This window comes from Acomys minous (assembly GCF_964271855.1).
Source record: "Acomys minous genome assembly, chromosome: 7".
NCBI classification, from domain to species: Eukaryota; Metazoa; Chordata; class Mammalia; order Rodentia; family Muridae; genus Acomys; species Acomys minous.
Window position 1 is genome coordinate 603,792 of NC_140488.1, and position 19,143 is coordinate 622,934.

At 40.6% G+C, this 19,143-nt stretch overlaps 2 protein-coding genes across 7 annotated transcripts in view; both read left to right on the plus strand.

Moving 5' to 3' along the window:
- Positions 1 to 9,393, plus strand: part of F8 (coagulation factor VIII) — a 100,054-nt gene extending 90,661 nt beyond the window's left edge. For all 6 annotated transcript variants that reach the window (XM_084790935.1, XM_084790932.1, XM_084790931.1 and 3 more), the window contains one exon: positions 6,204 to 9,393. In XM_084790935.1, coding sequence (XP_084647061.1) covers positions 6,204 to 6,359 — 156 coding nt within the window. In that variant the 3' untranslated portion in view covers positions 6,360 to 9,393. The remainder of the gene's footprint in view (positions 1 to 6,203) is intronic.
- Positions 9,394 to 13,548: 4,155 nt separating this feature from the next.
- On the plus strand, positions 13,549 to 18,900 carry SMIM9 (small integral membrane protein 9; the record flags this gene model as incomplete). Its single annotated transcript, XM_084789751.1, has 4 exons — positions 13,549 to 13,651; positions 16,589 to 16,811; positions 18,142 to 18,271; positions 18,723 to 18,900. The coding sequence occupies exons 2-4, from the start codon at positions 16,604 to 16,606 to the stop codon at positions 18,898 to 18,900; spliced, it is 516 nt and encodes a 171-aa protein (XP_084645877.1). The 5' UTR covers positions 13,549 to 13,651; positions 16,589 to 16,603.
- Between the last annotated feature and the right edge of the window lie 243 nt (positions 18,901 to 19,143).

A 19,143-nucleotide genomic window follows, 5' to 3' on the forward strand; every position in this document is an offset into this window, starting at 1 on the left:
TCCATAAATTCAAGGCCAGCCTGGTCTACAAAGCAAGCCCAGGACAGCCAAGGCTACACAGAAAAACTCTGTCTCGAAAAACAAACAAACAAACAAAAGGACTCCACCACCACCTATTCCCAGGAATTCATATTGGACAGAACATCTTAAATAACTTCTGTGCAAAAAGACATATAGTCTTTGTCTATGCATTGTCTACTCCAGCTATTGTTGGTTGCAACCATCCAGAAGAAAAAGCCCTTCCTACTCAGCTCACATCCCAGAAGGAAGAAGCCAAAAGCCCTTTCTCCTTCTTCACACGATCTTAAATATCCATCAACCCTTCCTATGTATCTCTCTATCTGTCCTCTGGACTTCCTTTCACTCTGTATGATTATGCCCCCCTCAATCCCCATTTTCACTTTGTGTGAACTGGTTTCTTGCTCCACCTCTTGACCTAAGGATAATTTTATTAAATCCTATGTACAGAAAGCTCTTGGGTCAAAGGTGTGTGCTAGGGCTGAGCCACACAATTACTTGTTTTCAGTAAACAGAAAGCTCTAGGGTCAAAACTGAGCCATACCACAATTAGAAACAGGTTTTTGCAGTTCACAATCTCGGGGTTTACAATGGGATCAAATAGCCTACAACACAGTAGGCCTTAGGCCATGAGAACATGTCAGTAATAAGTATCCTGTAGTGGTACAATCCTCTGTTTTATGCTTATTTTGGCAGGTTGTAGGCTCAGGATAAGACATAACTACTTGGTGGCATTGATAGACTCAGTCATGGTAATGGAGCTGAGGATGGTTCATTTAAAATTATTCTGCTTAGATCAAATTAAGTAAACTATGGAAACAAAAACCATTTACTAGACAAGTTACATACCTCTTCTCTTCCTGGCTATTAAAGAAGTTGCACTTCGCTTTGTTAACAGTAGAGGGCACTCCCAGATTAAGAAATCTAGTAAATCACCCCAAATGTTCACCTTTACCTACATAAAATTATTTTATTGCTAGAACAAGAAAATATAATGAATTTCTAAGTGAACAGAAAATACCGCATAAGATAGATTGAATTCCTGTGTTAGTCTTAACTTCAATTCCTTCTTTCTTGAAAAACTCATTGACTGTTGGTGTGGCCAACAGTAAGTTAGTAGATATGATAGAAGCTTCCAGGCTCCAGAGTGTGAGCCTTCAGACCTTTGAAAGAATACATTCATTTTTTAGCCACCTAGTTTGGGTCGATTTGTTTTGACAGCACTAGAGAATTCATGCAAATGAATACAAGAAATGCTACACTTGAACCTCAAGTATCAATAAGACCTCAAATATTTAAAAAGAAATTTATGCTAGCACTGTCCACTGATAGAGCCTAGCAATATTGAACCTACAGAAGCACTGAGCACATTATGTCCAGATGTTGGTCCCTACCATTTCCCATTAAAGGGAGCTGGAATATAAGGCTAATGAGGTCCATATAAAAAGAACATGAAAGTTTACTTTATGAGCTTTCTGTTAGACAACTTTGAGAAAATTTGAACATCAAAAAGATAATGGCAGGGTGTATTGGCTCAGGCCTGTAATCACAGAACTAGGGAACTGAGGCAGGAGGCCAACCTGAACTACCTAGTGAACTACACTACGTAGTATGTAGTTCGGGCTAACCAAAAATAACAGTGTTGGCAATAGACTGTAATATATAGACTAAAGAAAGAACACGATAGTCTATAGTCACAATTTAAACAATAAATAAAAAGAGAAAATGAGCTTCTGCTTCCACACAGAATAATGCCAGCTAATAAATGTAGAAGATCCAACAAGATTAACTACACATTCAATTGGAAACCACCATAGACTATTAATACTTGTGAAGAAATCGAATGGAGGCTGGACAGTGTTAGCATGCATCTCCTGAGCGCTAGGATTAAAGGAGGTGGAGGCAGGCCGTTCTCTGAGTTCAAGACCAGGGTGATCTACAAAGTGAGTTTCAGGATGGCCAGATCTCTTATACCAAGAAACCCTGTCTCAAAAAAAAAACTTTTTAAAAAGAGGAAAAAATGAATAGAAAATAACAATCACTGGATAAAGGTTTGTTAGGGAATAAAACATTTACATGATTTCAAAGTTTACCTAGCAGATTGTTAAGAAAGTAGAATTTGATTACCTCTATAGTGGAAGGTTTGAGTGGACTCAATCTTAACCAAGTGATCAAACTTAGGATCATCAATAACGAGGCAGAGTGGTGCATCAAGTATCATCTGATGCAGTGCAGTAAGGACACATATTATACTTATCTAGTGTGAAGTCATTCGAATTAGAATTCAAGCCATGCTGGGCTTTTTAAAATGTCAGTGTCACAAAGGTTGAAAAAGAGCGGAGACTATGAATCTATTTTGGATTTATTTTTAGTTTTCAATTTTCATATGTATGTATGTGTGTGTTATGTATATGCTTACATGTGTGGGTGAACACCTGTGGTAGGGTGCATGTGTACATCCCAGCACTTGGGAGGCAAAAGCAAGCAGATCGCTGTGAGTTCGAGGCCAGCCTGGTCTACAAAGGGAGTCCAGGACAGCCAAGGCTACACAGAGAAACCCTGTCTGGAAAAAAAGAGGGAGGAAGAGAGGGAGAGAGATAAAGAGAAGGAGGGAGCTGGAAAGATGAATTAACAGTTGAAAGTGTATTTTGTTCTTGAAGAGGACCTGAGTTCTATTCCCAGTACTAACTCCAGGCGTTCACAACCACATATAACTCTAGCTCCAGGGAATCCAACAACTTTGGCCTCCATGAGCACTTGCAGTTATGTCCACATCCATAGGCAGACATGTACACATGCACATAATTAAAGAAAATAGTCTTTTTCAAAGAAATAGAAGGAGATAATAAAATATTAGTACTCTAATAATTTGTAATTCCAGGTGAAGGAGTTAAGCACATTCACTGTATCATTCTTTTAATTGCTCTATGATTGTAATTTTTTGTAAGTAAAAGCTTAAGAAGACATAATGGAGTCAGACAAGGTAGCACACACTTTTATTCCCAGCATTCAGGAGGCAAAGGCAGGTGAACCTCTGTGAGTTCAAGGCCTGGTCTACAGAGTGAGTCCAGGACAGCCAAGGCTATGCAGAGATGCCCTGTCTCGAAAAACCAAAGAAGAAGAGGAGGAGAAGGAGGAGGAAGAAGAGGAGGAGGAGGAAGAAGAAGACATAACATAATCTAATGAAAGACGACCAAGATTCCGAATATATCATAAAATTGAACCTCCCCAAAATCCCAAATCTGGAACCTTAATGCTTCTCAAACGTTTGATCAAGCACATAGACTTAAATACAACAAATACTTACAGTATATTTGCCTTCTTATATTGTTGTATGACATTATTCCTGGGATGATATAAACACATGTCTACTTATCCCAGATAAAGAACTGATGACAGACCAAAGTCTAACTTGATGAACCATGAGTTTTATTGGGATTAATCGCAGGAATCTGGGTGAGAGGTTACTTGCAAAAGCAGGAATGACTCAACTATGCTACATTACCAAAGCTTACCCCCAGCATGGGTGACAACTCATGAAAGCTAGAAACCTGCAGGCAGCTCAATAGGTTAGAAAGTAGTCTTTCTAAGTAGTTCAGTTGGTATGAGTCCTTTCTTTTTTTATTTTTTTTTATTAATTTATTCTTGTTACATCTCAATGGTTATCCCATCCCTTGTATCCTCCCATTCTTCCCTCCCTCCCATTTTCCCCTTACTCCCCTCCCCTATGACTGTGACTGAGGGGGATTTCCTCCCCCTGTATATGCTCATAGAGTCCTTTCTAGACAACTTGGCTTCGCAGCAGTTTCTACCTTTTATATAGTCTTAGAAATAGAGGAGCCAAATGAATCTGGTCAGTTTCTTCCTGAAGCTATTGAGATGTTTACTTCTTGATCTTAAGAGCTTCCCTGCAGGATGGACTGTTTTTTCTCCCTGGAGGTCCTATGTCTTGACTCCATGATGGAATGTTATATGTCTCAGAGGAAATTGCTATACAACAAATATGCAATAGGCTCCATATTCTATGCAGTGGTGATGTCTTTGTCAACAACCTCAAAATATGACAAAGGAAACAAACAGGAATTTCAGATTTAGAATAAACAAGAACCATATTTTAGAGGAGGAAGAGTTTTCTAATGATATGACATTTATACTGAGACATGATAAATAAAAACAATAGACCAAAGAGGATGAAACAGTGGGATAAAAGACTTCTGAGCAGAAAGAATCATACACACAAAGGCTCTCATATTTAAAAAAGAACTCAAGAAATTAAACACCACCAAACCAAATAACTCAATGTAAAATGGGGTACAGAACTAAACAGAATTCTCAACGGAGGAATATCAAATAGTAGAGAAGCACTTAAAGTTCAACCTCCTTAGTCATCAGGGAAATGGAAATCAAAATGACACTGAGACTCCATCTTACACCCATCAGAGTGGCTAAGATCAAAAACTCAAGTGACAGCACATGCTGGTGAGGATGTGGAGAAAGGGGAACACTCTTCCATTGCTGGTGGGAGTGCAAACTTGTACAACCATTTGGAAATCAACCTGGCTCTTTCTCAGAAAATTGCAAATACCTCTACCTCAATACCCAGCTATACCACTCCTAGGCATATACCCAAAGATGCTCCACCACACAACAAGGACATTTGTTCAACTATAGCTGGAATCTGGAAACAACCCTCAACCAAAGAATGGATAAAGAAACTGTGGTACATTTACACAATGGAATACTACTCAGCTATTAAAAACAAAGACATCATAAAATTTACAGGCAAATAGATGGAACTGGAAATGATTGTCCTGACTGAGGTAACCCAGACCCAGAAAGACATGCATGGTATATACTCACTTATAAGCCTATATTAGCCACATAATACAGGATAACCACATTACAATACACAGACCTAAAGAAGCTAAATATGAGATGTAATATGAATGAATTAATAAATAATAAATAAAGTGAAAAAAAGAAGAAGCTAAATACAAGGAGGACCCTAGGGAGGATGCTTAGTTCTCATTCAGAATGGCAAATAGAATAGATAACCAGAAGCTGAGGAGAAGGAACAGGAAGGAAGCTTGCCATAGAGGTCCTCTGAAAGACTCCACCCAGCAGGAGATCCAAGTAAATGCCCTACAGCCAAACTTCAGGGAGGAGCACAGGGAGTCTTATGGAAGAGTTGGGGGATGGAAGGATCTAGATGGGGACAGGAGCTCTACAAGGAGACCAGTGGAGCCAACAAATCCAGGTGGAGGAGGGGTTTCTGCAGAGACTGATGCACCAACCAAAGACCATGCATTGTAAGGACCTAGACCCTGTGCTCAGATGTCAATAGGCAACAGAGTCTCCTTGTGGGTCTCAGAATATGGGGAGTAGGGTCTGCCTCTGACATGAACTCTGGTGCCCACTCGTGGATCACTTCCCCCTGGTAGGGCAGCCTTGCCAGGCCACAGAGGAAGAGGATACAGGCAGTCCAGATGAGACTTGATAGGCTGGGGTCAGATGGTAGGGGAGGAGGGCTCCCCTTTCTGAAAACTATGAGAGGGGGAGGGGGGATGAGGAAGGGAGGGTGGAATCCGAAGGCAATGAGGGAGGAGGGCTACAATCAGGATGTAAAGTGAACAAATTAAAAAATAACATAAAGTAAAAATAAATCATAAAAAAACATTTGGCACTGTCCAGTAACTAAAAAAGACAAGTGTGTCTACAAGTAAAATAGGGGGAAAGCCATGGCAGGTGAGAGCAGAGTGGCCCCCAATAGCCACAGGCCATATCTTGCAAGGCTTGGAGATCAGAATGAGTTTGGCTTTCACGCTATTATGTATACTGCGCTCTGCCTGCATGTACAGGGGTGAGAATATTTCAGATGTACGGCATAGCTAGGGCAATTGTACATAGCAGATAAGTAGGTTAGTCTCAATTCTACAAGTCAAAACAGCTTTTTGGTCCATGGAGTCATCTCATCTTAAAATGCTGAAAGAAGATTGAAGTAAGTCACTTGTACTTTGTGAGAAGCATGTGACAGATGCAGAGAGGGGAAAGGGTCATGTGCAAGAGGGGACATGGATAAGTGACTGGCAAAGCAGGAAGCTAATCAACTTGAAGCTTCTAGCAAGAATGTGGTGGTATAAATGGTCTTTTCAGTCTGTTAATGAATGCTGTCTATCCTCCTCCAGGTTTTTCAAGGGAATCGGGACTCATCCACACCTATGGTGAATTCTCTAGACCCACCATTACTCACTCGATTTCTTCGAATTCACCCCCAGGTCTGGGAGCACCAAATCGCCCTGAGGCTTGAGATTCTGGGATGTGAGACCCAGCAGCTATACTGAGGTGGCCTCGGCATCCCCTGCTTGTTACCCTTTGCCCCCTTCCTCAGCTCAAGGACTGTCTTAGTGTTCTGTTGCTGTGAAGAGACACCATGCCCATGGCAACTCTTATAAAGGAAGACATTTAATTGGGGCTGACTTACAGTTTCAGGGGTTCAGTGCATTATCCTGGTGGAACCATGGTGGTGTATGCACACATGGTACTGGAGAAAGAGCGGACAGTTCTACATCCAGATCCACAGGCAGCAGGAAGAAAGACACAGTAGGCCCAGTGTAGGCTTTTGAAACCTCAAAGTCTGCCCCCAGTGACACACTTCCTCCAATATGGCCACACCCATTCCAACAAGACCACACCTCCTAATCTTTTTTATGTAGTCTAACTCTCTGTTGACTAGGCATTCAGTTACATTATACTGTGGGCGGGGTGTGCTTTTTTTTGAGACAGGGTTTCTCTGTGTAACAGCCCTGACTGTCTTGGACTTGCTTTGTAGACCAGGCTGGCCTTGAATCCACAGAGATCCGCCTGCCTCTGCCTCCTGAGTGCTGGGATTAAAGGCTCGCACCACCACGCCTGGCCTTTGGAGGAGGAGACATTCTTATTCAAACCACCACAAGGCTACTCCCTCTCCAATTCAAGACCACTATCCCTCTCAGGCTTCTATATTTACACGTTGCTCCGCACTATCCATGCCACTATCATTTCATTTAAAACCATACAATTGTATATGACGCTACTGTGATACTTTGCAAATTGTTAATTCCGCACTTTTGAAACTTAACTCTTGATATTTGGAATAGAAGCTGTGAAGTGCCACACTTAATTTTATTCTTTCACTATCAAATATACATTATGCATTACCAAAACCAGAAAATCCATGACAGAATCAAAACTATAAAAACAATTCGTTTTATACCCTCTTAAATAACTCATGTCCACTAACTGCATTTAGTCAATCCAGGCCCCCTTATATTTAGCCTTTCTTACTCTCTTCATGTTATATTGAACCCAAATTTACATTTGTTTACATATATACATATGCTATTGGCTAGATCCTGCATATGACAGGCAACATATAGCTTTTTTCCTTTCTGAGATTAGATGACCTTGCTTAATTATACAGTCTAAGTCTATCCATGTTCCTGCAAATTTTATCTTCTTTTAACCTTAATTTGAAAGACTGAAACTTTGAAAAGAAAAAAACAACAACCAGGGGGTACCCTTTAAGATACCATAGCAGATAAGAACTTTTTTGTTTTGTTATTTTGTTTGTTTGTTTTGGTTTGGTTTGGTTTTGGTTTTTGGTTTTTTGAGACAGTTTCTCTGTGTAACAGCTTGGCTGTCCTGGAACTCACTCTATAGACCAAGCTGGCCTTGAACTCACAGAGATCCGCCTACACGCTGCCTCCCGAATGCTGGTATTACAGCATGCACCACCGCCCCTGGCCAGACAAGAACTTTTAAGATAGAACATCAACAGTACAGGAACTAACCCCAAGATGGGACTACATGAAAATTAAAAACTTCTGTACTGCAAAAGAAACAACTAGCAATTAACATACAGCCCAAAGAATAAGAGGAAAATCTTTACCACCTAACTAAAAGAGCTAATATCCAGAATTTACAAAGAATTACAGAAATTAAATGCCAATAAAATTAAATTGTTAATCAACAAATGGGCAAATAAACAGGATATAGAGTTTTCAAAAATGAAACACAAATGGTCAATAATTATTTTTTAATGTTCAATATCCTTAGTCATAAGGGAAATGCAAATCAAACTACTTTGAGATGCCACCTCATTCTAGTCATAATAGCTATCAACAAATCTGATACGAAATGTTGGAGAGGATGTGGAGAGAAAGCAGCCCTGTTGGTAGGGGGTTCGAATTAATATATGCATTTTGGAAATGAGTTTTGAAATTTTTCAAAAACTTAAAAATAGAACTACCAGGCCAGGCAGTGGTGGCGCACGCCTTTAATCCCAGCACTCGGGAGGCAGAGGCAGGTGGATCACTGTGAGTTCAAGGCCAGCCTGGTCTACAGAGTGAGTCCAGAACACCCAAGGCTACACAGAGAGACCCTGTCTCGAAAAAAAAAATATATATATATATATATAGAGAGAGAGAGAGAGAGAGAGAACTACCATATGACCCAGCTACTTCACTCCTGGGCATATGCCCAAAGAACTCCATATCCTACCATAGAGATTTGTACCTTTATGTTTATCCTGCTTTATTCATTATAGTGAATAATTAGGATCAACAGATGAATGGATAGTGAAAATGTGGTATATCTGTACGTACATATTTATAATGGAATGCTACTCATCTCTGATGATGATAGTCATCTAAAAGACATATTTTTAATATTCCCATGGGAAATGAAGAAAATGGAAACTTTAAAGTTCTACTAAAGAACTTTACTTTAAAAAAAAAAGACCTGCTGTTTTTCTCATTTCACCTGACTTCCTGCTAAAACAAAAATATATCAGAAAATTTTATACTGTACCTTTGTAGTTGAAATATCAAAAAATCATGAGAAAACTCAGCTGTTGAAACCAGTGAACACTCCAGTATGCCTTGCCACATTTTCACCAAAGCTTAGGAATGCTTCACTGGCACTCTACACAAACACATCATGGTAGCAAATATAGTCCACCAAACAGTCAGAAGATGTATTCAAAATTTTCAACTCAGAAGGATTTGAAAACAGAAGAGAAAAAATTTTCCCAGTCTCAGAAATGGCAAAAGAATGCATGCAGTTGTTGTTTCATGCTAGTGAATTTTCTAGTAAACCTACTTGACCCTCTTATGACTTCTTTGGGAACTATAACACAACTGTCATAATCCACAACTGACAAAAACTGCAAATAATATGGTTTTATTTCCTGTAAATTTCTAACCACTCATATCTAACTTAATAATCTGATTTTGACAGTCTTTTTCCATTGATGATGCAGCTCTAGTTCTCAAATTCTTTTGGAATCAGCTGTTTTGTATTTAGTCATGAGTTAAATAAAACATTGATGCATGCAAATGAATGCCTTTGAGAGTTGTTTTAATACTAGAAAAAATGTGAGCAATGTCTGGGCAGTGGTGGCCCACACCTTTAATCCCAGCACTCAGGAGGCAGAGGCAGGCAGGTCTCTGTGAGTTTGAGGCCAGCCTGGTCTACAGAGCGAGTCCAGGACAGCCAAGGCTACACAGAGAAACCCTGTCTCAGAAAAGCAACAACAACAACAACAACATGTCAGCAATGAGTAATACTCTAATAGATAAGTATTGTCTCTTATAATACTTACAGATAAGTACTTATAGATAAATAGAGAAGACATGATATTGGTAAGGGTTAAGATTTAGGTAAAGACACACCTGGGAGGAGGCAGGTGAGTATGGGATGAATTTATCAAAATACATTGTATGCATTGTAAATCTCTCAGAAATTTAATTAAAATATTATATGTACATACAAAGACATTCAGGGTCAGGTGGTGGTGACCCATGTCTTTAATCCCAGCACTCAGGGAGGCAGAAGCAGATGGATCGCTGTGAGTTTGAGGCCAGCCTGGTCTACAGAGTGAGTCCCGGACAGCCAAGGATACACAGAGAAACCCTGTCTCAAACAACAACAACAAAACCAACAACAACAAAGGAAAGACATTCAATAGTAAAGAGGACACTAGAAAACCTAGTTTGTGTGTTGTAACACCAGACTAAATAGAATCCAGAATAAGAATGTGTGATATAATTTATGAGAGAGGAAATAAAATCACAAGTGGCGTTTTAGTCTGCGAGAAGAGCCTATAAAGAGATGATGTGACATGAGTTGTTATTTAGACAGAGAGAGAGAGAGAGAGAGAGAGAGAGAGAGAGAGAGAGAGAGAGAGAAGGGAGGAAGTGGGCATGGGATGGAGGGAAGAAAGAAATGAGTAGCATCTAAACAAATTGATAACTTATTGGCAACAATGGAAGCCAAATTACAGTGGAATATCTTCAATGTAATGTAATGATGTAGCTTTTAACCTAAACGTTCAAAAGTGTGAGGTAGCAGAGATAGGTCAGTTAGTAAAGTACTTACCTTGGAAGCATAAGCCTCTAAATTTGAGCCCCAGAATTTGAATTAAACGCAAAAGACTGGATTAAGAGGCATGTGCTTGTAACCAGTGCTGGGGAGGTAGGGAGAGGAGGGTCCTTGGGGCTTACTGGCCATCTAGCCTAGCCTACTTGGTAAGTTTCAGGCTAGCAGTACAGGCTGTCTGGAAAACTAAGGTGGATGGTGCCTGTGGAACAATGCTCAAGGTGTTCCTATGACCTAATACACAGGCACACACAAGTGTGCTTACACAAATATGAACATTCACACGCATATACAAGGTAGAAAGGGGATAGGGAGGGGGAGGGAAAAGGACTTCTTCCTCAGTGCCCTGTAAAACAGTGAGATTAGGGTAAATTGGGGCTCATGGCTCCCTTGTTCACCGATCAGGCTCCCGCCGTGGAGTGGCAACTGGCAGGACATCCACCTTCTGCTGAGGCAAAAAAGATTTAATGCAAGGGGAGGATGCTTAAGCAAATTTTTCCAAACAGTAATACCTGGTCTGGGTGTCCATCTTAGGTCTGAATACTAATTGTTCTACTGCTTAGATAACAGTTAAGTCAAAACTCCTTCAGGGGCCAGCCCACATCAAAGGTTGGCCATTCAGACCTACAGAAAGTTATCGTTTTTCTTTTTCTAATTATTACTGACAAATTGTGTGCAAGTATATTAACTTCTTTAAAATGAGTTGTCATTAAGTCTAAAGGAATGGAGGTAGTCTGCCCCATTTTGTCCGTCCAAGTTTCAATCAGATAAAGAACAGAAAGAAAGACATAAACATCAGACAAAAACGAGAGTAACAGAAACAACAGAAACTGCGCGCCTGAGATCCGATCGGAAGCAAAACCAAAAATGGTACACCGGCCCCGTGCCATGCTGCGGGAGCGACCCGCCTTGTCCCTACACGTGGACCTCCTCAGGTTCTTGACAAAGGGGCACTCTGTCCCCACCCATGGAATCTGGAAAGTCTTCCAGACTTCCTGTGATCTCAGCCCTCTGGTGCGTCGGCTCAGGGGACTTGATCACTACCTGTACTCATTTGTCTTGAGACCACAAAATGAAAGTAAGACTGAGAGTGACAAACAACAAACACAAACACAACACTTACCACCGGCTTAGACTCCCATTGGATCGGGGGGGGGGGTGAGGGGGTGGCAGGGGTTGCGGGGGTTCCCGGCCAATGCACCATATGTTATGCTCAAATTTCAAGAGACTCCTCGAATAGATCACCCAAGAGCCAAGTCCAAATGCAATGGCAAGGAAGTCTTTAATGTAGATTCGAACCCGGACCACCCCTCCTATGCACTGACACAGCAGATACAGGGAAGTGGGCTCGAGTCTCAATTGAGAGGGGTTTTTACAGTTTTTAGACAAAGAAATGGTTTTTACAGTATATGATTGCATGACATCGGGGCAGAAAAGCTGCAAGGAGGGAGTTACAAGCCTTGGTGTTTCGTGCTTGGGTAATAGGTGTAGGAGCAAGCTGGCCTACAGAAAATATTGGTTGAAGCCAGGCGTCTTGGTGGCACACACCTTTAATCCCAGCGCTTGAGAGGCGGAAGCAGGCGGATCGCTGTGAGGCCAGCCTGGTCTACGTAGTGAGTCCAGGACAGCCAAGGCTACACAGAGAAACCCTGACTCAAAGAAAACCTAAAAAAAGAAAAAGAAAAAGAAAATATTGGTTGGCGCAAGCTAAAAATGTATCTGGGAGGGGGAGGATTAGGAACGTTGGCCTGGCTTCTCCTAATTGGCTGTTACTACTGTTGCTATGTGCCAGCCGTTTGCTGGTCAGCTTGACCTGCAGAAAGTATATTTGGACTTTGGGTGCTCTCCCAAGGTGAGCTGATTGTGTTGCTAGGGGAATTTTTTTGTTTGTTTGTTTAGACTACTTTGTGGTTTTTCTTGGAATCTGGGTTCGGCCTTGGCCAGGTTTAACACAAAGTGGAGTTTCTTTTTCAAAATGGAGTTTGTCTGGTCCTTTCTCTACTTCAGTACATCTTGATAAATAACCAATCATTCAGTGTAGTCTGAAAAGATTCCTTCAGAGTCACAGAAGCCTGTGCTCAGAAACACGTAGGTTCTTGACTACCACAACATAAGGTTTCATAATGAATCAAAGCGAAGCACAGTTTAGTGAGATTATTTGTTCAACATCATACAAGACATATTTGTAAGAGGCAAGTGTGAGCATTAGAGGCCACTCCTAAGTGCCTGAGTAGTAGTTCAGTATGTGATTTGGGGACTTTGAAGCTACTTAATCGGCAGCCAAGTTTAGTTATTACAGAAAATATGCACTGGCATATTTATTTTTCTTTTCCAGAGGATCTTATCCTTGAAGAGGAAATATTTTAAGGCACATTTATATAGATTAGTAGCTGGTGAAAGAGAGCTAGTTGAGATAAAAATCATCAAGCAGCCAGGTGTGGTGGCGCACACCTTTAATCCCAGCACTGGGAGGCAGAGGCAAGTGGGTCTCTGTGAGTTTGAAGCCAGCCTGGTCTACAAAGTGAGTCCAGGACAGCCAGGGCTACACAGAGAGACCCTGTCTCAAAAAAAAAATCATTAAGCAATGGTTGTTATTTACTCAATTCACAAGGATATTGGACTTAAAACACAGTTTATTAGCAATCTAAATAACTTTGTGATACATCTCAAAAAAGAAATCACAATTATTTTTGCAGGTAACCTAGTCAATTATATAAAAATTCCTGGGGCTATCAGCCAGTGAGAGATGAAAATCATAACTGAGGGAAAATCTCTTTCCTTTCCTGTGTCCCCTTTATTTCCTATCTAATTATCCTAAGTCCTGTCATATTAAATGATTTTCCCTTAATATAAGTACCATCTTTATTCACTAAAGTTTGATGTATGCATTATTATAGGGTATAACAAATACCATCTAGTGAAAAATATTTTCACAACTAACAGAATATTACTGTGAAAATGGGTTTAAATATCAACATGAGTTTGGATGCCTGGGTGGAAAAAATCGTGTCTGTACATTTAACTACCAACTAGAGAGAGACTACCTGAGTGTCAAAGGGAATTGATGATATCATAGAGTGGTGGGATTCCACCTGGAACTCCAAAGACTTGAGAGGACAATGACTGCTTAGCTTCTTCTGAAGGCTTTTAGTCTCAGAAATATTACACTTTAACCCCACTGCTTCCTTGCCTACCTTTGTTCTTAGTTAATTTTCAGGTAAGTGGCTTCACACTAGATTTAGCCCTCTTTAAGCCCTTTCCAACTGTAAATAAATGTATGTGTTATAAATATCTTAAGTAAAGAAAGCCTAAAATATTGTTATCAGGGAAATGACTGGAATCTTTTTGTTCTACTTGGATGGAAATTGTGGATATGTGAGGGGGAAAAGTCTTGGGCCCATAGGCTGGGGTGACTGAATCATAGGTCTATAATGCCAAGTGAAGAGAACCAGAGACTTACGGTGTCTGACCTTAGAATCTAGAAACTTATAGCTATAGGTGTTCCAGTTTTACTGTTCTACATAACTTGGCAACTAGTAAAAGTTTTCAGTTCTAAACAGCAGCTGTTGACATTAGTGGTCAGCAATAATCAGAAGCAGTTAACGTTTGAACTCCTAGCCTTAGGGTGTCTAGCCTCTTAGCCTTTAAGTCTTGGAAATACCCAGGAACTTTTCTAATGACTAGGGCTTGTAGTTGTCATTTTAAAAGTTCTGCCTTCCCTAAACTTCTGTCACTACTCTACTGCCACTGCCATCCCCTTTGCTGTTGTTCCCAAAACCTTTGGTGCTACTCCACTGCTACTAGCTCATTCCACTTCACTCAGAATAAAAATAAAAAATAACAAGTAGCCAAGACAATAGCTTTCTGGAAAAGCCTTTTGCTGAATATCTATTCAATAAATATTATTGATTAATATCACTGAAAATGATTTTTTAATCTCAATATTAATCAATAATCATTGAATATTGATTAATAGTGTTGAAAATATTATTATCAACAAATAATATTCCAACACTGGGGAGTGGGAGTGCAAAATAGAAGGGCTTCTCCTGGTTTACTTAAAAATGACCTGAACAACCTGGCTATATAGCCATAAATGGATTTCGGGTTGGAAAGATGGCTTAGAGGTTAAAAGCACTGGATGCTCTTCCAGAGGTCCCGAGTTCAAGTCCCAGCAACCATATGGTGGCTCACAACCATCTATAATGTAATCTGGTGTCCCTTTCTGGCCTGCAGGTGCCAGAGCAGAGAACTGTATAATAAATAAATAACAAATACATCTTTAAAAATAAATGAGACTGGAGAGATGGCTCAGTGGTTAAGAGCACTGACTGCTTTTCCAGAGGACTGGAGTTCAATTCCCAGCACCCACATGGCAGCTCACAACTGTCTGTAACTCCAAGATCAGACATCCTCACACAGATACACATGCAGGCTAAATACCAATGCACATAAAATTAAAATAAATAAATAATTTTTAAAGGATGGGTAACATTGTTACAACATGCAAATGAAGGGTTATATTTGTACCACTGATAGGACATCTTCCAGTTCCACCAATGACTGACTTCTTACTGGGTTATTATAAAACTATTCCTCCTGCCATCTTGAGGAAGATTAGCTGCCATATTAGGTCATCTAAGCCTCATCAAGGCTTTTCTTGCCAGGAATGCTGCCTTCCAAGGCCAATACAGGTTTTCTAGAGCAAGTTTGACTGGTTGGGAAAGGTAGAATTTCATGTTTTCCAGCCTTTTGTATGTCGGATATAGAAATGAAAAGTGAATGACTAGTAGATCATTCATGATCATTCATGACTATGCCTCATTCATAAGAGGCACCATTCACACACTCAAAAATATTTATTGGTCTGGAAAGATGGCTCTACAAATAAAAGCACTTACTGCACAAGACTAACAACCTGAATTTAGTCCCTGGATCCCAAAGTACAAGGAGAGAACAGGCTCACTCCCAAAAGTTGGCTTCATCTGCAGTCAGGGCACATATTTTCCCAAATACACACAATAATAAATACATTAAAATAAAAATATTAAATAGCTGAATATGTCATAGGTAATGTTCAGTAGAAAACAAACAAAAAACCCATCTGTACTCATGGAGGGAGAATATGCCATAGTTCAGACAGACACAGAATAATATAAATAATTAAGTAGGTTAACTAGATTTGATGAAGTTGATGAAGAAAACTCAAGCAGGTAAGGTTGACTAGGGGTTTGAAAATTGGACAACTTTAAGCCAGGCAGTGGCGGCGCACGCCTTTAATCCCAGCACTCGGGAGGCAGAGGCAGGCGGATCTCTGTGAGTTCGAGGCCAGCCTGGTCTACAGAGTGAGTCCAGGACAGCTAAGGCTACACAGAGAAACCCTGTCTTGAAAAACCAAAAGAAAAAAAAGAAAAAGAAAGAAAGAAAGAAAGAAAAAGAAAAAGAAAATGGGACAACTTTAATAAAGGGATCCCAAGGAAATCTACCTTGGGAAAATGGCATTTGAGCACTTTACACATGTAAACATGTCTGGGTTGTGGAGAATTCTTTGAAAAAGGGTTAGCAAGACATGGAGCTTAATCACAGTGATCAAGGAAAGCTTAGTAGGACATGAGGTCAGAGACCTAATCTAACACCACTTACAAGATCTGTTTGCTAACTATAGCAAAGGCTAAAGGGAAGCAAGACAGAGATGATGGTGAAGGGTTGTGTACAGCTAACAAGGTTACTCTGATAAATATAGGATTCAAAGGTGAGAAAATATATTTTTTATTAATTTATTCATATTACATCTCAATGGTTAGCCCACCCCTTGTATCCTCCCATTCCTCCCTCCCTCCCATTTTCCCCTTACTCCCCTACCCTATGACTGTGACTGAGGGGGACCTCCTCCCCCTGTATATGCTCATAGGGTATCAAGTCTCTTCTTGGTAACCTGCTGTCCTTCCTCTGAGAAAATATATTTGAATGGCACCCAACAGCACATAATTTTGTGGGAAGGTTACTGTTTTGGAGAGAGGAGTACATTTTGCTTGAGAGACACACAGACTGTGTTCAGGATTCACTGGTATAAATCAATTAATTACCTTTGTGTGTGGCAGCCAGGAAGCTTTTCACAATAAGAACTGAATGAGACTCTGTTCTGACTTTTCAGACAAAGCAGGAGTCCATGAAGCATCTGAAGCTGTTCTGCATAGGACTGTTCCTGTGCCCTCTATTTTGTCTCTTCTTAGAAACAACTACTCCTCCATCAGCTTTACTTACCTTTGAAGTGAAAGAAAAAGTGAAAGAAAAAGGTTTGAAATCAGGTGCAGTGAGTATATTTGCCATTAGAATGAACGCTCTTGACTTCAAAAGCCAAAAGACTCAAATCTCAGGTCAGGAAAAAGATTGCTTTCATGATATTTTGACAAGTGTTCCCTGAGGACAAGGGAGCAATTAAAATTTTTCTGGGTGGGCCAAGGGAAGGTTCATAAAAATAGTAAAATTGTTTCTTAAAAAAAGATGATTGTCACCCTGCTCAAGAAAAAAGAAAAAAAGAGATAATAGTCAACTGCTCCACAGTGGGCCTCCCTCAAAGCTCCATTTCCACCAGACACACCCAGGCCGCTCTCATTTGTCCTGGGTTCCAGTTCTATAAATGGTTTTGCTGGTGTGTCTTCTGAATTCCATGCAGTAGAAAGTTTTGTTTTCTCCAGCCTCTTTCCTTGGAGCCACATCAAATCCCCCACTTCAAACGTTCTAAAGGGAAAACTCAACATCTCCAACCTCACACTGGTCAGCAGGCTTTGCCAAAAGTTCTTTTTCCCAGTTGTCTTTACCCCTTCCTCTTCTATGCACAGGGCTAGTGGCCTCCCCTTTCTTCTTCTGGGTCAGCCTCCTTTAACATTTCCAAACATACTCTAGGTAACAGTGACCTAAGATTATCTTATTATCAGTTTATGCTTCTCTTTTACAAAGCATCCCTTCAGGTATTTGGGGTGAATGTAAATGTTCCCATTTATTTTTATTTTTAATATTTTATTAATTTATTCATATTACATCTCAATGGTTATCCCCTCCCTTGTATCCTCCCATTCCTCCCTCCCTCCTGCTTTTCCCCTACTCCCCTCCCCTATGACTGAGACTGAGGGGGACCTCCTCCCCCTGTATATGCTCATAGGGTATCAAGTCTTTTCTTGGTAGCCTGCTATCCTTCCTCTGAGTGCCACCAGGTCTCCCCATCCAGGGGACGTGGTCAAATATGAGGCACCAGAGTTCGTATGAAAGTCATATCCCACTCTCCACTCAACTGTGGAGAATGTCCTGTCCATTGGATACATCTGGGTAGGGGTTCAAAGTTTACTGCACGTATTGTCCTTGGCTGGTGCCATAGTTTGAGCGGGACCCCTGGGCCCAGATCTGCCTGTCATAATGTTCTTCTTGTAGGTTTCTAGGACCCTCTGGGTCCTTCCCCATTCTCCCATGCTTCTCTCACCTAGAGTCCCAATAGGATGTCCTTCCCTCTGTCCCACTTTCCTGGTATGTGAAGACTTTCATGGGACATGCCCCTTGGGCTAGTGTCTAGATCCATAATGTTTTTAGCTTGAGGCAGCACAGCAAAGTACACATATCATAAGTTCTGGGCAACTCCAAGACCATAATATCTGAGGCAACTATTTGACCGCCTTGACTTCTCCTCAGTGAATGCATATCCTCTTTCTACAGGACCCCAGAGGTCTCAGATGACCAAGTTAAAAAATCACCTATCAGATGTCTTCAAGAGCTCCATACCTCCAGCAGCCATGTTTGCTTTTTTTGTCACCATAGCACTAATGGGAATCCTCTGCTGCCTCACGTAAGCTACTATACAATGAGGAAAGGAGAAGAGACGGGATGTGAGGGGTGGGGAGATAGAAGCATTCAGACTCCCTATCAGGTGCTCATTTGAAATTAAGGGAGAGTTTCAAGGAAAATCACTCCAGTAGCAAAACTCTGAAAGGCCCTTCTAAAGAGCTTCAGTATATGATAAAAGACTGAGAGTAAGAAAGAACCTGTGATAGCAGGCAAGCATATTAAAAGAGATCAGGCCAGAGAGCTAGTTGTCCAGTTTTCAAGATTAAGTAGGTACGAGTAGAAAGTAGCAATGTAGAGTCAAAAAGTCAAATTCTAAATTCACTCATTATTAGCTATGAATTTGAGAGAAACTTATTGCCAAGGAAAAAACAAGTTGGCATTAAATGAGCCATGAGTTGTTATTTAAATACTTTCACCTTCCAGTAGCCCACCATCTTTGAAGACTGCCTAAGGAGGGTATGTTTCTTAATGGTTGCTGCAGAGGCAGCCATAGAGAATCTTGGAGAGCCTCCTAGACAATGGACAATTGATCAGAGAAGTCCTCCTGGAATGCAGAATATCAACCTAATTCCAACATTCTTACTCCCTTTGTCTCTCATTGTCCCCCTTTCAAAATGGCAATGTTTCTAATGGTTACCATTTCCTGAGTCATCATTGTTATAGGGTGTGGTGATTGGAGTAGATAACTTGATTTTAGTTCATAGATTAATTAACAAAGCAGAAACATTACAAGATTAGAAAATACAACAATTATACAGATACTCTGCGTTTTGAACTGGACAACAATATAATCTTGTGAAAAGGGTATGTTATAGGTTAGATGTTCTAGAAGCACACTGGAGGGCAGGAATTTGGATTTGTCCTATAGTACCC